We start from the raw sequence: 19,068 nt of genomic DNA on the forward strand, positions 1-19,068 counted from the left end.
TTGTTTGTCTATGTGTGGCCCTGCGGTGGACTGGCGACCTGTCCAGGGTGTACCCCGCCTTTCGCTCGATCCAGCCCCCCGCGACCCTGTACGCAGCGGTTGACGATGGATGGATGGATGTGTTCTGTCACTACAAACAAGCAGATTTAAGTATTGATTTTTCTTTTCGTTTTATTATTCTAATCATTATCTGGCTTGTTGTCGTCGCTTTTAACTCCTCTCTCTAACAAACTCTCCACCCTCCATCGTTTCCCCCTCTCTCTTTCATCCCTCTCTCTCTTCATCAGCAGTGAAAAATGGGGCTTAATTAACTGTGTGCCTGCAGGACTTTGGCTTGTGTGTGTGTGTGTGTGTGTGTGTGTGTGTATGTATGCGTGTGCGCACGCAGAGGTAAAGTAGGCCAGTCTATAAGGTGGTTAATTAGGATGCAGCAGGCCTCTGTCCGCTGGCTCCCAGGGACCAGATGGAGAGCCGGGTTCACAAACAGAGGACGGTTTGTCCGAAGATATTTTCACTTTCACCTCGACTTGACTGCAGAACCAGAATCCAGGCTCAGGATTCACCTCCTCCCATCATCACTGACTTATTTGTTTTCCATTTACACCTGCATTGTCTCTCACAGACAGAGCCTACACACTTTCAGATGCACACAAGTAGAATGGAAGTCACACAGTTTTCACATTTTACAACACATAACCTCACTCACTTTAACAAACAGTGGATTATCAGTGCCAGCGCTTATACGGATGTTTGAGAGTTTAGAAAATTGATAAACACATGGTTGCAGATACTGATTAGCCATTTTGTTTTTTGGAACCACACGTAACCATATTTGGACAAGAGGGTGGCTCTAGCTAGCTTGGTTAGCTAGGTGCATCCATAGTTTCATGTTAACTGTGATATTAACTGGGAGGCTAATGGCTAGCGAAAAACAGACTTAAACAAAATCTATTTACTGGAAAAATTAACAGCTGCCGTTGATTTGAGTCGCCCCTTTCCTTTTTGACAGTTCGCCATAGCCAGCACATTCTCACTCCCGACACATATTGTCACTGGGTACCCCTTTTGTGTCATTTTTAGACGTTTAGGGCTCCACAGTCAAGTTAGCAACGCTTAGCAACAACAAATATGCAATGTCCGGTGTATTTAGGAACAATAAATATGCAACACCAAGTTAGTCTTTCAAAATGAAAATGCTAACGTTGAAACGTTGCAATTTGGTTAGGTTTAGGCACAAAAAGTACACAAAAGATCATGGTTTGGGTTAAAATAACTATTTAATGTTGACTATTTGTTTCACACGGGACTCGAACACCGGTCTCCTGGTTCAAAGTTCGGGTTCTGGCCCTCCATCCACTCCAACCACCTACTTACTCAGTCCTTTCAGTTAAATATCATAGCCTTTACCACCAAAAACAGACACTACAGGGCTTCCCCCATTGCATTGAGCTATAGCGCTATAGGGATCCCTGGTGCATTAAAAACTGACGCCAATGGGTCTTGACCATGCGTACAGATGTGACAAGTCAGGGAGTGAGAATGGGTTGCCATGGTAGCGATTTGTCAATCACAAGGTAGCCCCGCCCTAAAGCCTCCCCTGCTTTCTGGTCTATGTTTCTCTAAATGGGACCATAATTTACTAAATGAACATCATGCTGTGTTGAAGAAGACTTGAAACTAATGACTGAGACCATAAACTCATTAGGAAAGTGTTTACTGAGGGACTAAATCAGCTGAGAAGTAGAAACATTTTCTCATAAACTTCTATACAATCACACTTCTTGCAGCCGGTGGAGTCACCCCCTGCTGGTCGTTAGAAAGAATGCAGGTTTAAGTTACTTTTCAGACCTGGAGTTTTCCACTTGAGATATACTCCATCCATGTTATGTTAACCAGTTTATCCTGGATTTGTTGCTGAGTTGTCTTCTGGTATTTATTGATTACTTAACTAGATTTAAATTTTGTCTGTTTTAGTTTTACTATTTATTATTGTTGTCTGATTATCATTCATTTGTAGCCCAATGTTTTACACTAATGTAGCTTATAAAAAGTGTTCCCCTCATAGTGTTTATTATTATCATCCTGGCATGCACTAGATAAAGACGTATACTGAGTATTTTAAATAAGCTAAGTTTGAAGATTAAAACTCTCTGGAAATGGAGAGAAAACACAAATACACCACATATATTTAGTTATATTAAACTATTTATTTACGGTAAAACAGTCATCATGCAACACACACTTTGAATCCCTGACACACATTCAGTATCTAACACACACACGGTGACACAAAGCCAGAGTGCTTTCACATGTCACAGAGACTTAACATGTCGCTCCAGCAACTGGGTCCTACGGGAACACCTGCACCCTGCCAATCACCACAGAGATGCATCACACACTGTCAATCACACACACAAACATACACACCTGTGTTGTGGCAGTCAAGTGAAGTACACGTTTGTCAGGGTTTGTGTGTGTGTCCTGTAGATTTCAGGTAACACAGATCCCTCAGATCTTCCTGCTGCGCCAACACAGCTGTGTCTGGTAGTGTGCCTGAACTCACACACATTTGAGGGTTAAAAGGGATCAAGTGGGCTCTCTGAAAAGGGCTGATACAACATTTACTCTGCGGTGTACCAGCTTCTTTTCTTAATTTATCTAAGCTCCACAAATAAGCCCTGACTTAAAAGTGTTGTAGACATGTTGTGTGCGGACCATTATTATCTGCAAGTATTTTGGAGCATGCCAATAGATGATGCAGCTTCCAGTGGAGGACTTGAAAGTAAAAAACCGTGAGCAGAAAGTCGTGATGCATTTATTGTGAAACTCTTCCAATCCCTGGGTACGAAATTTTTTTTTTTATTTGACTCAGATTCAAAGTATAACCCACTACACCTCTGTAATAACATCACACAAGGAACTATTCAACCATTTAGAAGCACATAGAGGCCAGCTCATTTTCTAGCATGTAGGGCAGCGTGTGTGACACTTCATCACATTTTATCTACAAAATGGGCATCCAGGACATTGTTTTCTTACATGGGGGCTAAGGTAAATTTGTCTGATCAAAAAGAGAACTCAGAGTGAAATTTTGCTTTGGGTGCAGACTGAATCCACCTTTACATGAAAGACAGCAGAACTGTGGTTGAGTTCTTCTTGCTCTCTGCAGTATGTTTGACTCCTGTCCCCAGCTTTGGTAAACTTATGTGACAGCACAACACTTAACGGCTAGTGTTTATTTTGTCAGCAATTTTTTATTGAGTCTTAAGCTGTCTCTCAATTCAGATAGTTCCGTTAATACACTAACATGCAGTAAACTTACTGACTTGCGTAGAGTGTAAATTTCAACAGGACAGTGTCTCAAATCGACTATGCATGTGATGCACCCACCGGACGATTGGAGTTTTCTTCTTTTTTTATGGCAAATTGTAACGATGCAGTCATTCGCTAAGATATCTGCCAGCTTGTTTGCTTGCTTGACTTCAATTAAATTTTGATGTAAAATTTATAAAAATAAACATACTTTTACTTTTTTTTTACAACTGCATTGCTGCAGCTTCCTCGGCCGTCATTTTCACAAGAAATGTTTTTTTTATATATATACCTGGTATAATTGTTGTCAGTGAAAACTGTTGACATTTACCAACTATTTTTTGACAACTATGCTTCCCTTCTGATAAAACAATGCAGTTGTATTTTCTTCTCAACCTCATTGTAACGAAAATGGGCCCAAATATCATTCGGACAGTATTTTAAGATACTTTTGGGCCACATGTAGCAAAGGGCAGCAGGCTGGATTCAAACCCGAGCCATAAGGACTGAGACTTGTTGTTGTTGTTATGTTACTTGTACACAGGTCGCACGCTCTACCTAGTGAGGTAATCACATCTCCAAGTTGTCCTTGTTAACTTTAACTTGCTTTATGTGACATAGCTGATGTAAGCTACTCCGCGTCATCCTTACTGGGCTCATCGTATGCTGCTTCTGTAGTCCTGATATCGCGAGCGAGGAAACAGAAATGTTGTATTGAGAAAAAACATAGTTACAAAAATTAAAAGAACTACATTTAAACTAGATTTGTGTGTTGCTTGTTAATTTAGTCTCAGTGGTTAATGATGACGATGCCATCTTGTCTTAGTCATAGATAAAAAGGTTGTTGAACATATTTAGTCATAGTTTTCATTAACAAAATTAACACTACAGTTGGCTTCTGTAAATATAAGTTGTTGCAGTCGATTCAGGGAATTTTTTACACCAAAAGCTTTATTTTTTTCTCCTCCCTTAAAACCCCACAAACAAAAAATTTAAGATGTCTGAGGTTATCTGGGGGTCGCTGAGTTGCTACGCTTGTTTCGTATGTCTTTCATGTGTCTGACATATTCTCATATTTTTGTTCTCATCTTTTCCCGTTTCATTGCCTGTTTTTAGCTCCGTTTGTTTCTGTTGCTGCTCTGCGTTGCAGGTTGTGACAAACCGGTTTGTTAAAAGCACTTTATAAATAAACACGACTTGCACTTTAATCACCTTTCATCATCGGCGGTGTGACAACCTGTGGGCGCGACCACAGTTTAATTTAATCCCCCCACATCTTCCATCCCTCTCCCCTAATTGAGCAGCAGGAGCGGCGGTTTTCTATTTCTGAAGCAACACTGGTTGGCTGCCACAGCTCAGCTGCCATTCTAGTCAGAGACTCAGAGGAAAAAGACAGAAAATAGCTCTTCTCATTGTGTCTCTGTCCTCTCGATTCTGTCGCCTCCCGTTCTGATCCCGATACGCTGTGTGTCAGACAAACAAATCCCCTCCCCAAACAATAAATGAATTTAAATTAAAAGACAGCAGAATGGAGTTTGGCGTAAACAAAGCACAATTCCCTTTCTCTTTTTTTATATCCTCGGTTTGCATAACAAGCCATGACACGCTCTGCATTGAGATTCAAATGAGTAAGTGGCGGCTTAAAATGGACTTAGCTGCACTTCACTGGGATTATTTATCCGCTTTTATAAAGGACGTGATATTCTCAACACTTCCTGTTTGACTAGTTTAGGACAACACAGTGTTCTGTGTCCAACACAACAGACTGTGAGTTTTTTTTTTAACCGTTGAGAGCTTTATGAAACGTTATTGATCTCTGCCAGGAAATTAGGCCATTGCTACAGCCAAACTGACTCAACAGATAAACAGAGGACAAATCCAACCGACACACGAGCAGATCAGAAACCAAGAGCGCAGGCCTCTGCCAACGCTGATCAATTCTTTCATTACTTAAAAAATAGTGAAGTTACAGTAAAATATTCACTTCAGTTGACATTAAAGGGTTTCTTCTTCTCGCCTCCTTTTCAAGGCAGGAATTGGAGGAGAAATGAGCATCGTGACAAACATGAAAGTGTCAGTAAAACCAACATAAAATAATGTGACAGCAGTTCAGCGGGGACCTGGATGTATATGAGACAGCGACAGTGGAGATGACAGTAGGAGGATGGAGGAGAGGGAATTTAAAGAAACAAAGATGAGAGAGGGAGTGGTGTCTCTCCTCCAAACATTTTCTCTGTGAGGTGATCTGAGCTGCTGGGACTTCCTGCATCTCAGCTCTGTTGGACTGTATCTAAAGCCACTTGGTGGAGAATATCTTGTTTCTTGTGTCATCATGGAATATCTTCACGTCTTTGCACATGCGTGATTGACGTCTCTATGTTGATGATGATTATTGAATGGAAGGCTGGACTCTTTGGGACTGTCTGATCCACTGTGTGGGAGTCCTGCATGCTTCTCATGGAAAAAAGTTTAGGGAAGCGGCTGTGTGCTGCACTTTATCCCAGTTTGGGAAGGTAACCAGACATGTATTTGCCAAACCAACCATAGTCTTCGTCCCTGAAGACTTTTATCTTGCATAATTGAAATCTCACCTCTGTTGATTCCATATGTAAAGCCATCTGGACATCTAAATAAGTTGGCAAAAAGTCCCTGGATCTACAGTACAGCTCTACATAGGACAGCTCAGTCCATCATTGGATGATGCTACACACCCCCTCCACATGGAGTTTGAGCTGCTCCCTTCAGGACATTTGCATTACATTTAGTCATTCAGCTGACAGTTGCTATATATGTCAGAGGTCTCTGACATAGGGGAGGTCACACGCCTCTAGAGCAACTAGGGGTTAAGTGTCTTGCTCACATTGTGTGGACATGTCACAGTGGGGAATTGAACCCGTGTCACAGCAAAGGCATATGGTTTATCCACTGCTCCATCTGTACCTCTGGCAAACAAAAATTATTATAAGCGATCTTTTATACCTAGTGCAATAAACTTAATGAGAAAACTGCACTAATTTACACCTTTCTGGACAGAAAGTATATTGTGCACTGTGTGTATGTGAAAATATCTGTAGTGATGTGATGTGCCAACACATTCTCATATCCGACTCGTCACATATTGACGTCAGCCCTTATGCGTCGCTTTTTAACATGCTGGGTATCCCTTTAGCATAATTTTTAAACGTTTAGAGTCAAGTTAGTAACACTTAGCAACAACAAATATGAAACATCCGGTTAGGCACGTAAAGATTAGGTTTAGGCAACAAATCTAATTGGTTAAGGTTCGGAAAAGATCATGGTTTGGGTTAAAATAACTACATTACGTCAGTTAACACGCATGTTAACTAATGCCATTTGCGTAACTTATGCAATTTACATAACTTGTGTAACTTGAATAAAAATATTTAATGTTGACTTTTTGCTTCACACGGGACAGGGACACGAACACCGGTCTCCTGGTTCAAAGTCTGGGTTCTGGCCCTCTATCCACCCCAACCAACTAATCTTTTCTGTTAAATGTCCTATAACTACCAATACCATAAGCTGACACTACAAAGCTTCCCCCACTGCGCTGAACCATGATGCTATAGGGATCCCCAGCGCGTTACCCACTGACACCGATGGGTCTTGATCATGTGTCCACATGTGACGAGTGAGAACGTGTTGGATGTGCAGCATTGATGTAATAGTGATATTTCTTTATCTTTTCATATGTCTATGTAGCCTCTGTTTATATATAGGTGATGTTTTTATAGGCCTGGTGAGACCGAAGATGATTTTTCTGCCTCGGCTGGACAATAAAGTTGTATTCTTGGTAACTGCAGAGGTGGGGTATAAAAAACGGTGCAGTCAAGTTGGACACATTCTACCTGTGTGAGCTGATTGTGAGCTGAGCTCAATGACAAAGGGCAAAGGGTGTTTCCACATTTATACAGCAAAAAGTACAGCACCTTTCTCCCACAAGGTTTTAATGTCATGTGACAGGGTGACGTTTTGCATTTGGACACAATTTCTAACCCACAAGACTTATTTCAAGTCCAGCTTGCATCATGTTATGTCAGCACTGCACAGCACTGCATGAAGTCAAATGCACCTATTAGCTTGTCAGGTGTGGAATGGTGTCATTGCTGCCCCTTGTGGCCCATAATCACCCAGTTCACACATGAAAACTCAGTTGAACAAGCCACACAAAGGTGAGATTTATGTTATCAGAAGTGTTTTCAAACAGCATGTTCAGTGTTTATGAGAGAAAATACTTAAGATAAGATTTCAACTCAGAGGTTGTTTCGGTAAATGTGTGTCTGGTTAACTTTCAAAGCGTCCGCTAAAGTGCACCACACAGCCGCTTTCCTGTTGTGATCTTACCTTTCTTTAGCCAAACCTATTATTAGCAAGTCGTGTCGTTCCAAGATCTCAGTAATGACCCTGGTCATTGACAGTTCTGTCATATCCCATAAAGATAGCCACTGCTGTAAAAATTTAACCTAAATTGTTATAAACTGTAATTCTCCATTGGGACTCCAGACTATAACCTGTTAAAATGCAATAACTTTAGAGTGCAAAGACGTAAATATCAACCACATAATTTAATGAGAGAGTAGATATTTTTGATCAGGTGGCTTGCCATACTGCTGCAGACTCTCTGACTTAGCATGTAGACTAAACATGCAGAGCACTGATTGACTGTGTTAGCTGCTGCTGCAGCTTCAGAGAAACTGTGTGGGCTGTTTCCACTCTTTTCAGACATCAGTTAGAATAAGAAATGTTCTCGGCAGCTGCTATAAAAGAGAAACAAATGGCAGTTCCTTCACAGATGGAGACAGTAAGCGTGCTCTGAGAGGTCTCAGCTCAGTATTTACTTTTGATAAATGAGACTGTATCGCATTTCTTTACTTCACAGTTCATCGACTCGTCTATTTATGATTGCGTTCATATGTCATACAGTTGAACAGATCAAAACTTTGCTGTGTAAAGAAACTAAAGTAACCAGAGGGCGACACTGAAACAAAGGGACGGGTTAAAGACCCAGAGAGATACTGAGATGCCTGAAAATGCTAATCTCACTCCTCTAATATAAAAGCTGCGGTGCAGTTCACTGGGAGGGAACATTTAATCTAACCCACAACAGGAAGTGACCCCAAAACACAAGGGATTGTGGGTAGGAAGTAAAGGGATGCAATTATTCATGGATGGGAAGCTGAGCAGAAAAAAGTGGGGCTCATATTCAAGTGTTTCTTCATGCGTTCTTAACTGGTTACAGAGTCCAAAAAACCCGATCCACAGCTAAACTCGCCTGCAGATTTCTTTCAGAATCACCTGAGCAAATACAAATTACACAATGCTAAAGAGAGAAGCTTAAATTAAATGTACTAACATCATCTTACACTTATTTAACGTCAGGCTGAGATGTGAAAGAAGAATTATGTCGTGCTTGAGAGAACAAACACGTCCATCCTTGTGTGACTGCTCAGCAATCAGGTTTTCAGCCCTTCCTCATCTTCCACTCCTCTTCCTCGCTCCAGGCAGGCTGCAGCCCTGAGCCGGACATTCCTCTGCATCTTTGTATGCATGCATGCATGTGTTCAGTGAGTTATGGCCCAAGCTCAGCGGCTCACATCAGGGATCCGCTCACCACTCAGGCCGCGAGGCTCATTTCCTTCGCTGAGGAGGCCAAGTGGAAGGATACGAAGGAATGCTGCACTGTGAGGAGGCTGAACTTCTTCAGCTGGATAGAGCAAGAACTTGTGACATCACCTTTGTGCTGGACAGTGTCATATGATAAAAACCTGCTGCAGTTCACTTCAGAAAACAAACATTTCCCCAATATTTGGCTATAAGCTAAAAAGTACAGCCATTACACTCATAATTACTGACAGCAACAAACAACCTAAAGATGATTTCTGTATTCTTAGCGTCATACCAGTTGACGATCTAAAAATATAAAGTTTGTCCTGAGGGTGGCGCTAGTAGAAAAGCCAGCAGGTCTCACTCCTCACCTCCCCAAAAATGTGACTACACGTCGTGGCAACGCAGATCGCAGTGACTGTGATTTCCTACTCATTTCCTCTGAGCCCCCAGAGAGTTCTCTGTGCTTTGAAGCCAGTTTTACGAGTGGACAAACCAAACATTTTCCCATAGACTTACATTGGGAAAGAGTCATTTTTTTGTTTGTTTTTTTTAGCAACAACAACACACAAAATGACTCGTTTCACTATCAGAATTTGATCCACTTATTATTTCTCATTTTATCCACATTCAACAAGAACCGGAAGTGAGCCTGTTCGGCCGGAGGAGGCAGTGGAACACAGAAACCCTGCAGCCAACTAGCATTTTGACGCAGACAGCAGTGCACAAGTATAAATGCTGGTAATGAGCGTGCACTCAATGCAGAAGTATAAATTGGCCTTAAGTATAAGACAACTCACCTTCTCCCTCACCTGCTTTTGGGAAAAAAAAATTTTTGAAGATGAGAAACACTTTATTAGATACACATAACACAACTCCTACATTTGTGTAGCTTATCCAACTATGTTTTGGCTCTGGAGTGCATCGGTCACATACCCACACTCTCCACACTACTGAATGATTTGTTCTGGCAGCTGAATGAAACACGGGACAAAAGTAACACAGCAATTTTCTCCGGGCTCTTACAAGTCTGATATGACAAACTACACCAGCACAGTACACAGTACTTACCGGAACCACAGAAAGAGTTATACCAAAGATCTGTGTTCAACCATGGAAAGCAAATTCACTCACTCTGTAATTTCAAAGTTGTGTTTATTTTTTCATGTGTCGACGTCCTGCTCATATGACAGATTAGTTGGTATTTTAACACATCCTGAAGTTTTAAATTTCATTACAGAAGCGAGGCAAGTTTAATAGTCAAAAGCCAGGATGATTCAAACACTTGTTTCTTTCATCCCTCTTATAACTCAATATGATAAAGCAGGAAGTTAAGGATAATCTATTTTTAAGGCTGATCTACATAGGTCCGAAAAAAATCCAAATGTTCATTGGTTGTTAGAACATGTGTCCTAAAAATAAAATTGAATCTATTTTTTATTAAGATAAAGGACATATGTTTACAACTACATATTAAAAAGGATAATGTCAGACATTTTAAATAAAAACAAGAATAACATAAACAGTTTAAATGTATGCTACGGTTCCACATTTGTACAAAATAGCTCCTGGTATTCAAAGAACACACATGTGAGTTGTTGATCACAACACAAAATTGTTTGTGTCTGTAACGTTATCTTTTAAAATTACGTAACCCTGAAAAGCTCTCTCCTCTCAGTGTAGCTTAGCAGGCTTACTCTGTAACACAGGGACCAGTATTCCATGTCTAGTCCTTGAAAATAATACAACCCTCACATTTAACATGCAATTTCTTTGAAAAAAACAAACATTAGCTTATATTCAGGCCTGCTCTATAGAAACATGCTGTATCTCATCACAGCATTAATTAAATGTCATTATTCTGGTGTTAGTGACCTTTCATCAGCCTGGAGCTATGAAGGAGACATTTCGTCCAGCTGACAGCCCCTCACCCCTGTTTCCATACAGAAAGGTTGAGCTTTTATAGTTTTTGCCACATGTGCTGACCGCCGGCGCTGCATCTGAACGTGTTGATTTCATTTCACTTTCAAGCATGCAGCATATGTAAAACAACACGCAGGAATAGATGTGATTATTCTGGATTTTATGGGCTGACTGAAGACCAGCGACGTAGAAGAACACAAGAGGAGCACTGAGCTGGAAGACTCTTGTTCTCCTTCATCACTTTATCCCTCTCCTTTTCTTCTCCTCCTTCTCAACTTTTGTGTGTTTAAAGACCAAACTCTTCTTCCCTCCACTTCTTCTCCTTACTCTCTTTTCTTTTCCTCCATCCCTATTTCTTCTCTTCCCTCTCCTCCTGTTCTTTCATCTTCTTCTTCCTGTCCTCTCTCCATCTTTCTGTTACTCTCTTCCTCCTCCTCCTCTCATTCCCTCTCCTGCTCTCAGTTTGTTGACAGACCTTCAGAGATGATATGAAAAGACAGAAGCAGACGCTGTCGTGTTTGCCCCACCGCTCCTCCTCCTCCTCCTCCTCCTCCTCTTCCTCCTGTCTCCTCATCCCTCTGTCTTCTTCTTTTGTCTCTCTGAAGTGAAGTTTTCTCTCTTGTTCAGGCTGTTGTCTCCTTCGCTGCCATAAAACAACACAGGAACCGCCAAAACAACAGCAAGCGCAGAAGCACCTTCAAATCGAACAAATCCCTTCTCAGAACCAGACAACAGGAAGAAAGACATAAAGAAAGAAGAAGAGCGAGTAAACTCACAGATGCAGATGTGTGTGTGTATTTTTGACTGGGCGAATGAGAGTTCCTGCTGTGTGGATGTTGCCGTGTAATCTTCTGAAAGTTTTGTTATTTTATTTTGGAGGAGCCGCCTGCCTTTCTCTCTTCCTCCCCGTCACTCCTTCACTCTTGTCTTCTCGGAGCAGCAAGGTGGAGATGAATGATGAGAAAACACGACGGGTGTTGTACAGAAATGTCACCTCATCCCCTTCGGCTGAGAGCGGCTCAGCTTTCATGCCGCAGTCTGAACAAGTGGCGCTAGCTTAGCTAACAAGCTGCCTTACTACAAAGTAGAGACTGACAACAACTGCAGCAAAAGCTAACAAAATGAAAAACACACAAAACAACAGTTGTTTCCAGATTTTGTAAAACAGCCTGTAAAATAAATACATTCAAAAACACACTTACGCACACGATATTGGCTCAAAATGACAATTAACTTCTAACGTCATGTTTTTCATTAATCTCCATGGAAATGGAATTTTCACAAACTCTGCAGCTCTTCAAAGCTTTTTAGCCTCTTTTAGATCTGAGTTTTTATCAAACAAGCTAATAAATCAACATTAACAGCAAAAAGACACAGTTAGAGACTAGCTGGTGAAGACAGAGGGTCATCTTCAGAGCTAAAAGGAGAGTGAACATTGGAATTACACTCATCAGGTGGACACAAACACCACCTCACTGGGATCATGTTGTGTGCTGGATGTGAAAATAAACAATGGTTTGCTAACACTTTAGTCATAGCGACTTTATAAGCATTACAATCAATGGGTGGATTTGTGAGTCTGGTCTAAGTGCAGGCAGCTCATTCCCTTGGTGTTGCTTTGGTGTTTGGTGTTAGGATAATTAAGTCACATCTGTCAGACTGGTCACATAAACAATATAAAGTGGATGTAAAGTGGTGTTTTAGTCTGTTATGCAAGCAGGGGCTATAATATCGGTGGAGAAGGAACGATTTTGGGGCGACAAATAAAAGACATTTAAAACTAATGAATGAAATTCATCATTGTGAAAAACAGCAACCACCAGCAGACTCTTTGGTCCCTGAACTTCCTCCAAGCTATTTACTTTGTAGTTTTTATTTTTATTTTTCACTTTTTTAAAGTGCAACTGTTAATTGTTTTTATAGTGAAGTCACTACTGTCATCACAAGCAATAATCTGCATATTTTACACAAAATAACAACGTAACCTTTCTTTCTCTCTTTTCCCTCCTCCAGGTGATGAGTGGTACCTGTGCAGGTTGACTCTGAGCATGCCCAGCCAGGCTGACCTGCAGTGGGCAATGTTCCCATCGCCTTACCTGGGCGCTGTGGGTCCTGACGCCACGCCCAGCTCTGTAGTGTACCGACTGTCCGCACGGCAGCGAGATGGGACGCTTGGACAAGCCCAGTTCTTCCTACTGGACGGTGAGAATTATATTTTATCATTTATTTTCTATGAACTATAAAAATAAGGTAAGATGGACACTGTATGGCCAAAAATATGTGGACACCCAGTGTTTCCCATTATTACAGAAACTTTGAAGGCCCGCCACAGTCTAATTTGTTCCGCTTAAGTTTCAAAATGAACCTAAAATAAATTTTAGACTTCTAACATTAAAGACCTCTAACGTTGTGTTTTGTGATGCTGCTGTAAACTCACACGCTCAAAAACTTAAGCATCCGACTAAAGACAACCACTTCATTTGAAAAAGTACAGCAATGTTAACTACATTTTGGAGCATCTTTGGGTGGATCCACTGTCGTTTGTGAAAACACTTTCAATCTAGCTACACCTATATTTGGAGTGCACACGTATTCAAGCCTTTATGGTAAGTCCACAGTAACGGCCCAGAGCGAGCTGACAGGCAGGTTAGAGACTTTATCCTGTCAGTTTGTCTCTTTACAAAGACAAGTGTTGCAGTATGAGAGTCCTACCTGAAGAGAGGCTGTGAAGTCTTCATGTTACGCCGTACGAGAACCACATACAACATTATTTATCAAACTGGGTCGGACTGGATGAATTTAGTGCGAGGATACGTTCGGTTATATTAACACAACAGATGTACACTATGGAAATAAGATTGATTATATTCACAGGAAGTATAAAACATGTTACATGTGTCTATTAAAAGTTTTTTAAAAATTACTTATTATTTTTATTTTGTGTTGCTGGAAAAACAGTAAATAAATGTCTTGACTTTTTTGCTGTGCCATCACCATTTACATTTATTCATTTAGCTGACGCTTTTATCCAAAGCGACTTACAATTGCTATACATGTCAGAGGTCGCACGCCTCTGGAGCAACTAGGGGTTAAGTGTCTTGCTCAGGGACACAATGGTGGATGTCTCACAGTGGGAATTGAACCCAGGTCTCCCACACCATATATTTATACAATGTGTTTATAATAAATTTTTTTTAATAGAGCACAAAAGTTCTAGCATCCTAATTTTGCTCTCAAAGTGCACCAGATTAATGCATTTAACTTTAAATGTACAAATGTTCAAGTCTCACAAAATCCTGTGGGAAACAATTGCACCTATTTCTCAGGGCTAGTCCCCTGACATAAAACATCTATGTGTATGTTGTAAAGGCCGCTTCGTCATGAAAATGCATGAAAAGATGTTTAGGGTTCCAAATTCACGTCTCTTCTGATATTTGCAATGTATCTAAGAATTTAAAAAACATACCACAGCCAAACCTCTTTCATATTACAGTCATATTTTCCTAAAACCTGTCATGTGTTTGCTCCTGCTCTTATCTCCTGCCTGTATCTGTAATTAGGTCCGCTGCAGCTCCGCCAGGCACTCTGTGACAAACCTGCTTTGTTCAAAAGGAGCGATTTATAAATAAAATTTGACTTGTTGAATTTCAATTACCGTCAAGTGGGAGAGGGAGAGAAAAACGCACATAAACGGCATGGAGCCGCGCTGTTAATCGCTCCCTGGGGCAAAGAAAGCTCCCAGATTCGGGAATAATAGGAAAGTCTCTGGAGAGGCAGCGAGTGGGAGGGTGGGCGGATGGGCGCCGGTGGCTGTGGATTTTTTATTTTTTATACATTAGCTATTTTAGAGGAGAAGAGGAGAAGGAAGGAGGAGGAAGGAGTAGGAGAGATATTTTGAGAGCTAATTTCTAATGCTTTCATATTAAGAGCTTCTGACTTCCCTTTGGCGTAATGTGACTACATGTGTACTAACGAATAATCCAATAATTTACATTAAAAATGTTTTTAATATCATGCCAATATGGAAATATATTCAGGCAGTGTGTGTGTGTGTAAACTAATTAGCAGCATTAATTTACAGTTTGTGTTTCGGCAACAGGACAGTGGAGTGAAAGTGCTTCTTTAAAAAAAGTTTGTGCATCATATGAGTTAGGTGTGCTATAAAAAAAATTTCAAAATTGTTTCTCTGTTGTTCTCTACTATACTAATAAACACAATTTAAGATTATAATTATTTAAGGATGGAAAATGGGGGTTGTGTAAAAAGTCTTCACAAGTATGGGTCATCCATCAGTTTACCGCTAAGGCCCCATGACTGTTGCTATGGTTACCGCCCAAATTATTGTAGTCATATTTGGGTGGGCCTTTTATTTTACACAGAAGTAAACAAATAAAGGCTTCTCATTTCCGGCTGACAGCTAGACTTTGTCAGCTGAAATGACGACTGAGTCTAGCAGATGTAAACAGCTGCCGTTAGCTAGCTAATGCTAACTCCGTAAGTTGGATGAAAACTGATGCTGTGTCTCAATTCACGCACTTCCATTCTTACACATTCTATTTTGAGGGCATAAGTGCGTTCACACTGAGAAGTATGGCAAAATGCAGTGCACTGTGAGTACCCGGATGGTGCACTCTTAACGGCCAAAAAGTTGAGTGTGCGAACAGCCGCCATTTTAGCTACGCAACGGAAGGAGGCGGGACGAACGACACAGGAGAAGCCGAAAGCAGCAGAGAGACAGGACAATAAAAGAACAACTTTTACAAGTTTGGTACACCATTTCATCACTAAATCCACTTCTGAGAAGTCTTGAGGCGAGGAATCAAATGTGTAGATGTTGAATGTTGGCAGTTTTACAAGAATTTATGGCGAATCACAAATGTGCTCAAACGTTTGCAGAGTTGAGAAGCTCCGCACGTGCTGCTGAGGGAAGCTAATGAGCCGACCGACCGGTTAGCTGACAGAGCCCTCTGGTGCTGCAGTCACACAGCTCAGCTGCAGCCAACGCAGCAGCTGACTCCAGCAACAACAGCAGAGTAAACCACAGCTGGAAGATAGTTTTGCTAATGTTTGCAGCATATATTAGAGCAGACAAATCAATTGGGATACTTTTATTAGTACACAAACATGCAGTTCACTGTGTACACTTATTTGCATAGTGCATAACTATGACAGGGCAGTGTTGCCTCACATCATCGGTTGATGTGCACTTCGGAAACGATGATCGCAACCCGACTTCCTGTTTTGCTAATGTTTGGCCACTAGAGGTCACTATAAACGTAAATATGGGTCGCGATAACCCCCAAACCGGACAGATCATTATCACCATAATCTGACTGCAATTGTCATCTGCTAAAGATTCTGATGCCTTGTTTGCTCACAGGACTTCAATTCAATTGTATTAAAAATTAATTTACTTCTTCAATCACATCCGCAGCTTCCTTGGCCTCCTTTGTTGACTTACGCTATGTAGCCGAGATTGCGACAACTGATGGTGAGAAATGTCCAGCGTTCCACACTCAACTTTCTGACCGTTATACACCATCATCTGGGTAATCATAGTGCACTGCTTTTAGCCATACGTCAGTGTGAACACACTTATGCACTCAAAGACAACAAGTGTGGAAGTATGGAAAGGCGTTTATTTAGACACAGCAAGTGTTTTATCCAGTCCTTATGCTTTAACTCATGTTAGTTGCCTTTGGAAAGGCTAAAAAAAAAACACTGGAGGGGTTTTAGCGGTCAATTGGATGTCAAAATGAGTTGGGAAAACCTTTATTTATGCTGCTCAGAACTCACATTCACGATGTTGCTGCAACTTTTGAACATGTCTCAGGCTAAAGCACAAGTTGCCAGATACCGTCACTGAGCGCAGGTTTGCTGTGTGGTTTCAGACTAAAGTTACTGTATAAGCACCTAAGCGACTATGATTAGCTTTAGACTTGACTGATGGGGTGTTATGGGTTCGGTGTGCGTTTCAAAAGGTAGCTAACACGAAGGTTTACCTGTTTTGGGTGGCTCCTAAAATACCCTTTTAATATACACAGAACTTGTCAAACTTAACATTTGAATCTCTCTACATAATACATTTGAAATAACTGACCCAACAATTCTCTTTATTGAAAGGAATAATATTTTATTGGCTGCTTTCCTTTTTAAATGTAATACAAAAAGTATCCACCGGATTCTTCAGATAATGCAGCAACACAAAACAATACAAAATCACAAGATATACCTCTAGTTTTAGAAAGAATATTAAACTCAAATACCTTCACCAAAACCACCAAATAATTAAACATAAAACATTTATTCCTTTAGCTGACACTTTTATCCAAAGCGACTTACAATTGCTGTATATGTCAGAGGTCGCACGCCTCTTGAGCAACGAGGGGTTAAGTGTCTTGCTCAGGGACATATAGGTGTCTCACAGTGGATTCGAACCTGGGTCACTCACACCAAAGGCAAGTGTCTTAGCCACTTTTCCACCACCACCCCATATTTGCATTATTTTGCAAATATTTACATTTTCATCTCATTTATAAATTATCTTAATATCTGAGCTAAGTATTACTCTTTCCTTATTAAGCTAAACTTAATTAACTTAATTTCTATACTGAATTATTTTATTCTGCTTTTACTAGGAACTAATTTATTTTAATCTAAATATTTTACACCAGGGCTACACTTAAATTTATGTGATTTGTGCTGGCGAGATAATAAAACTGACCAGTAAGAGCCTTGAGACAGAAACAAGCAGGAACTCTTTCAGATGAACTCACGTCAGAAAAATCTCTCCACAAATAGACAGCGCAGAACGAAATGATTGACGGTTTGGATGCAGCTGCTGCTAGTTCAAAACCCTCTGGTCAACAGCTGGGTATTCTCTTCCTTTATTCCTCTCTTCCATTCTTCTCTCATCCATCCATCCATTCATCCTTCCCCAACTCCTTTTTTGTTCCCGTTGCACACCAGATCTGAACCAAAACTCTCACTGCCAACTACCAACTTTACTCTATCATATTATTGTTCTCTTCGTTTCTGTGCATCTGGTCAGCAAAATTCAGAGCTCTGGCTGACACGACCTCATTCCCAACTCATTACATATAGACGCTTTGTTAAGACCCCTTAGCATTGCTTTTTAACGCTCTGTGTACCCTTTAGCTTCTTGGTCAAGTGAGCAAGAATAAAAATGCAAGTCCGGTTTGACTTTCAAAATAAAAACGTCACAATTTGGTAAGGGTTAGGCACCAAAACTACTTGGTTAAGTTTAAGAAAAGATCACATTTGGGTTAAAATAACGTTACTTAAGTTAAGTCACGTAACTTAACATAACTAAAAAGAATCAAGGATGACTTTTTGTTTTACATGGGAAACGAACACTGGTCTCCTAGTTGTCCATTAATAAAGTGATCGAAGTAATCGACTTTGAATGGAAAACAAATGACACTTAGTAGAGCACATCGTACACTAAGCAGGTTAATTGCATATTAGACACACAGTATTGGAGGCTAGACAATGTCCTACATGCTCTAATGAATTCTATCTTGAGCAAATACCGTCATATACCCCGGTGAAATGTCTGGAAGGTATGAAAAAACAGATACCCTTAGACTTCACTCTACAACGTCTGTTTTAACCTTCATTCTTCTGTTCTCTGACTCTGTGCATCCAGGTGGGGAGGAGTGCTTCGAGGTGGATCGTCGCTCTGGTGAGGTCAGGACCACAGGAAGACCTCTGACCCCCAGTAGGGAGTACCTTCTGCGGGTGCAGGCCACGGACAGGCATGGCCGCAAAGGTCCGCTGGCTACAGTGGCCATCTTGGCTGGCTACCGACCGCCGCAGTTTACCAACTCCACCTACATCCTGAACGTGCAGGAGAACACACCTGTCGGCCAACCGTGAGTCACTGCGGCTGTCTGAAAACCAGTTTTGGTGCTTTGAATGATTATGTGCTCCTAAGCCTGGTCTTCTAATGGTTAGTGCCAAAGCAGGAAAGGATGTGCAGGTCTCAGTCCAACGCTATTTTTAATATTATTTTTATTTTTTAAGACTAATATGGCATTTCCAACATTATTTGATTGTTGATAGTAAAGAAAGAAAGAAAGCAAGGGGCTGACTGAAGATGATGATGATGTGTGTCAAAAGGTATGCATCCAGAATCAAACTGAGAACGTTGGATCAAACATAGAAATGCACCTATAAACCTAATTC

At 40.9% G+C, this 19,068-nt stretch overlaps 1 protein-coding gene across 1 annotated transcript in view; it reads left to right on the plus strand.

Moving 5' to 3' along the window:
• Nucleotides 1-19,068, plus strand: part of si:dkey-22o22.2 (neural-cadherin) — a 183,489-nt gene that overhangs the window by 63,791 nt on the left and 100,630 nt on the right. Inside the window, exons 2-3 of the mRNA XM_038710374.1 lie at nucleotides 12,874-13,062; nucleotides 18,530-18,755. Coding sequence (XP_038566302.1) covers nucleotides 12,874-13,062; nucleotides 18,530-18,755 — 415 coding nt within the window. The remainder of the gene's footprint in view (nucleotides 1-12,873; nucleotides 13,063-18,529; nucleotides 18,756-19,068) is intronic.

Source organism: Micropterus salmoides, unplaced genomic scaffold, assembly GCF_014851395.1.
Source record: "Micropterus salmoides isolate LMB-PRFRI ecotype aquatic unplaced genomic scaffold, ASM1485139v1 Ms_hic_scaffold_11, whole genome shotgun sequence".
Taxonomy (NCBI): domain Eukaryota; kingdom Metazoa; phylum Chordata; class Actinopteri; order Centrarchiformes; family Centrarchidae; genus Micropterus; species Micropterus salmoides.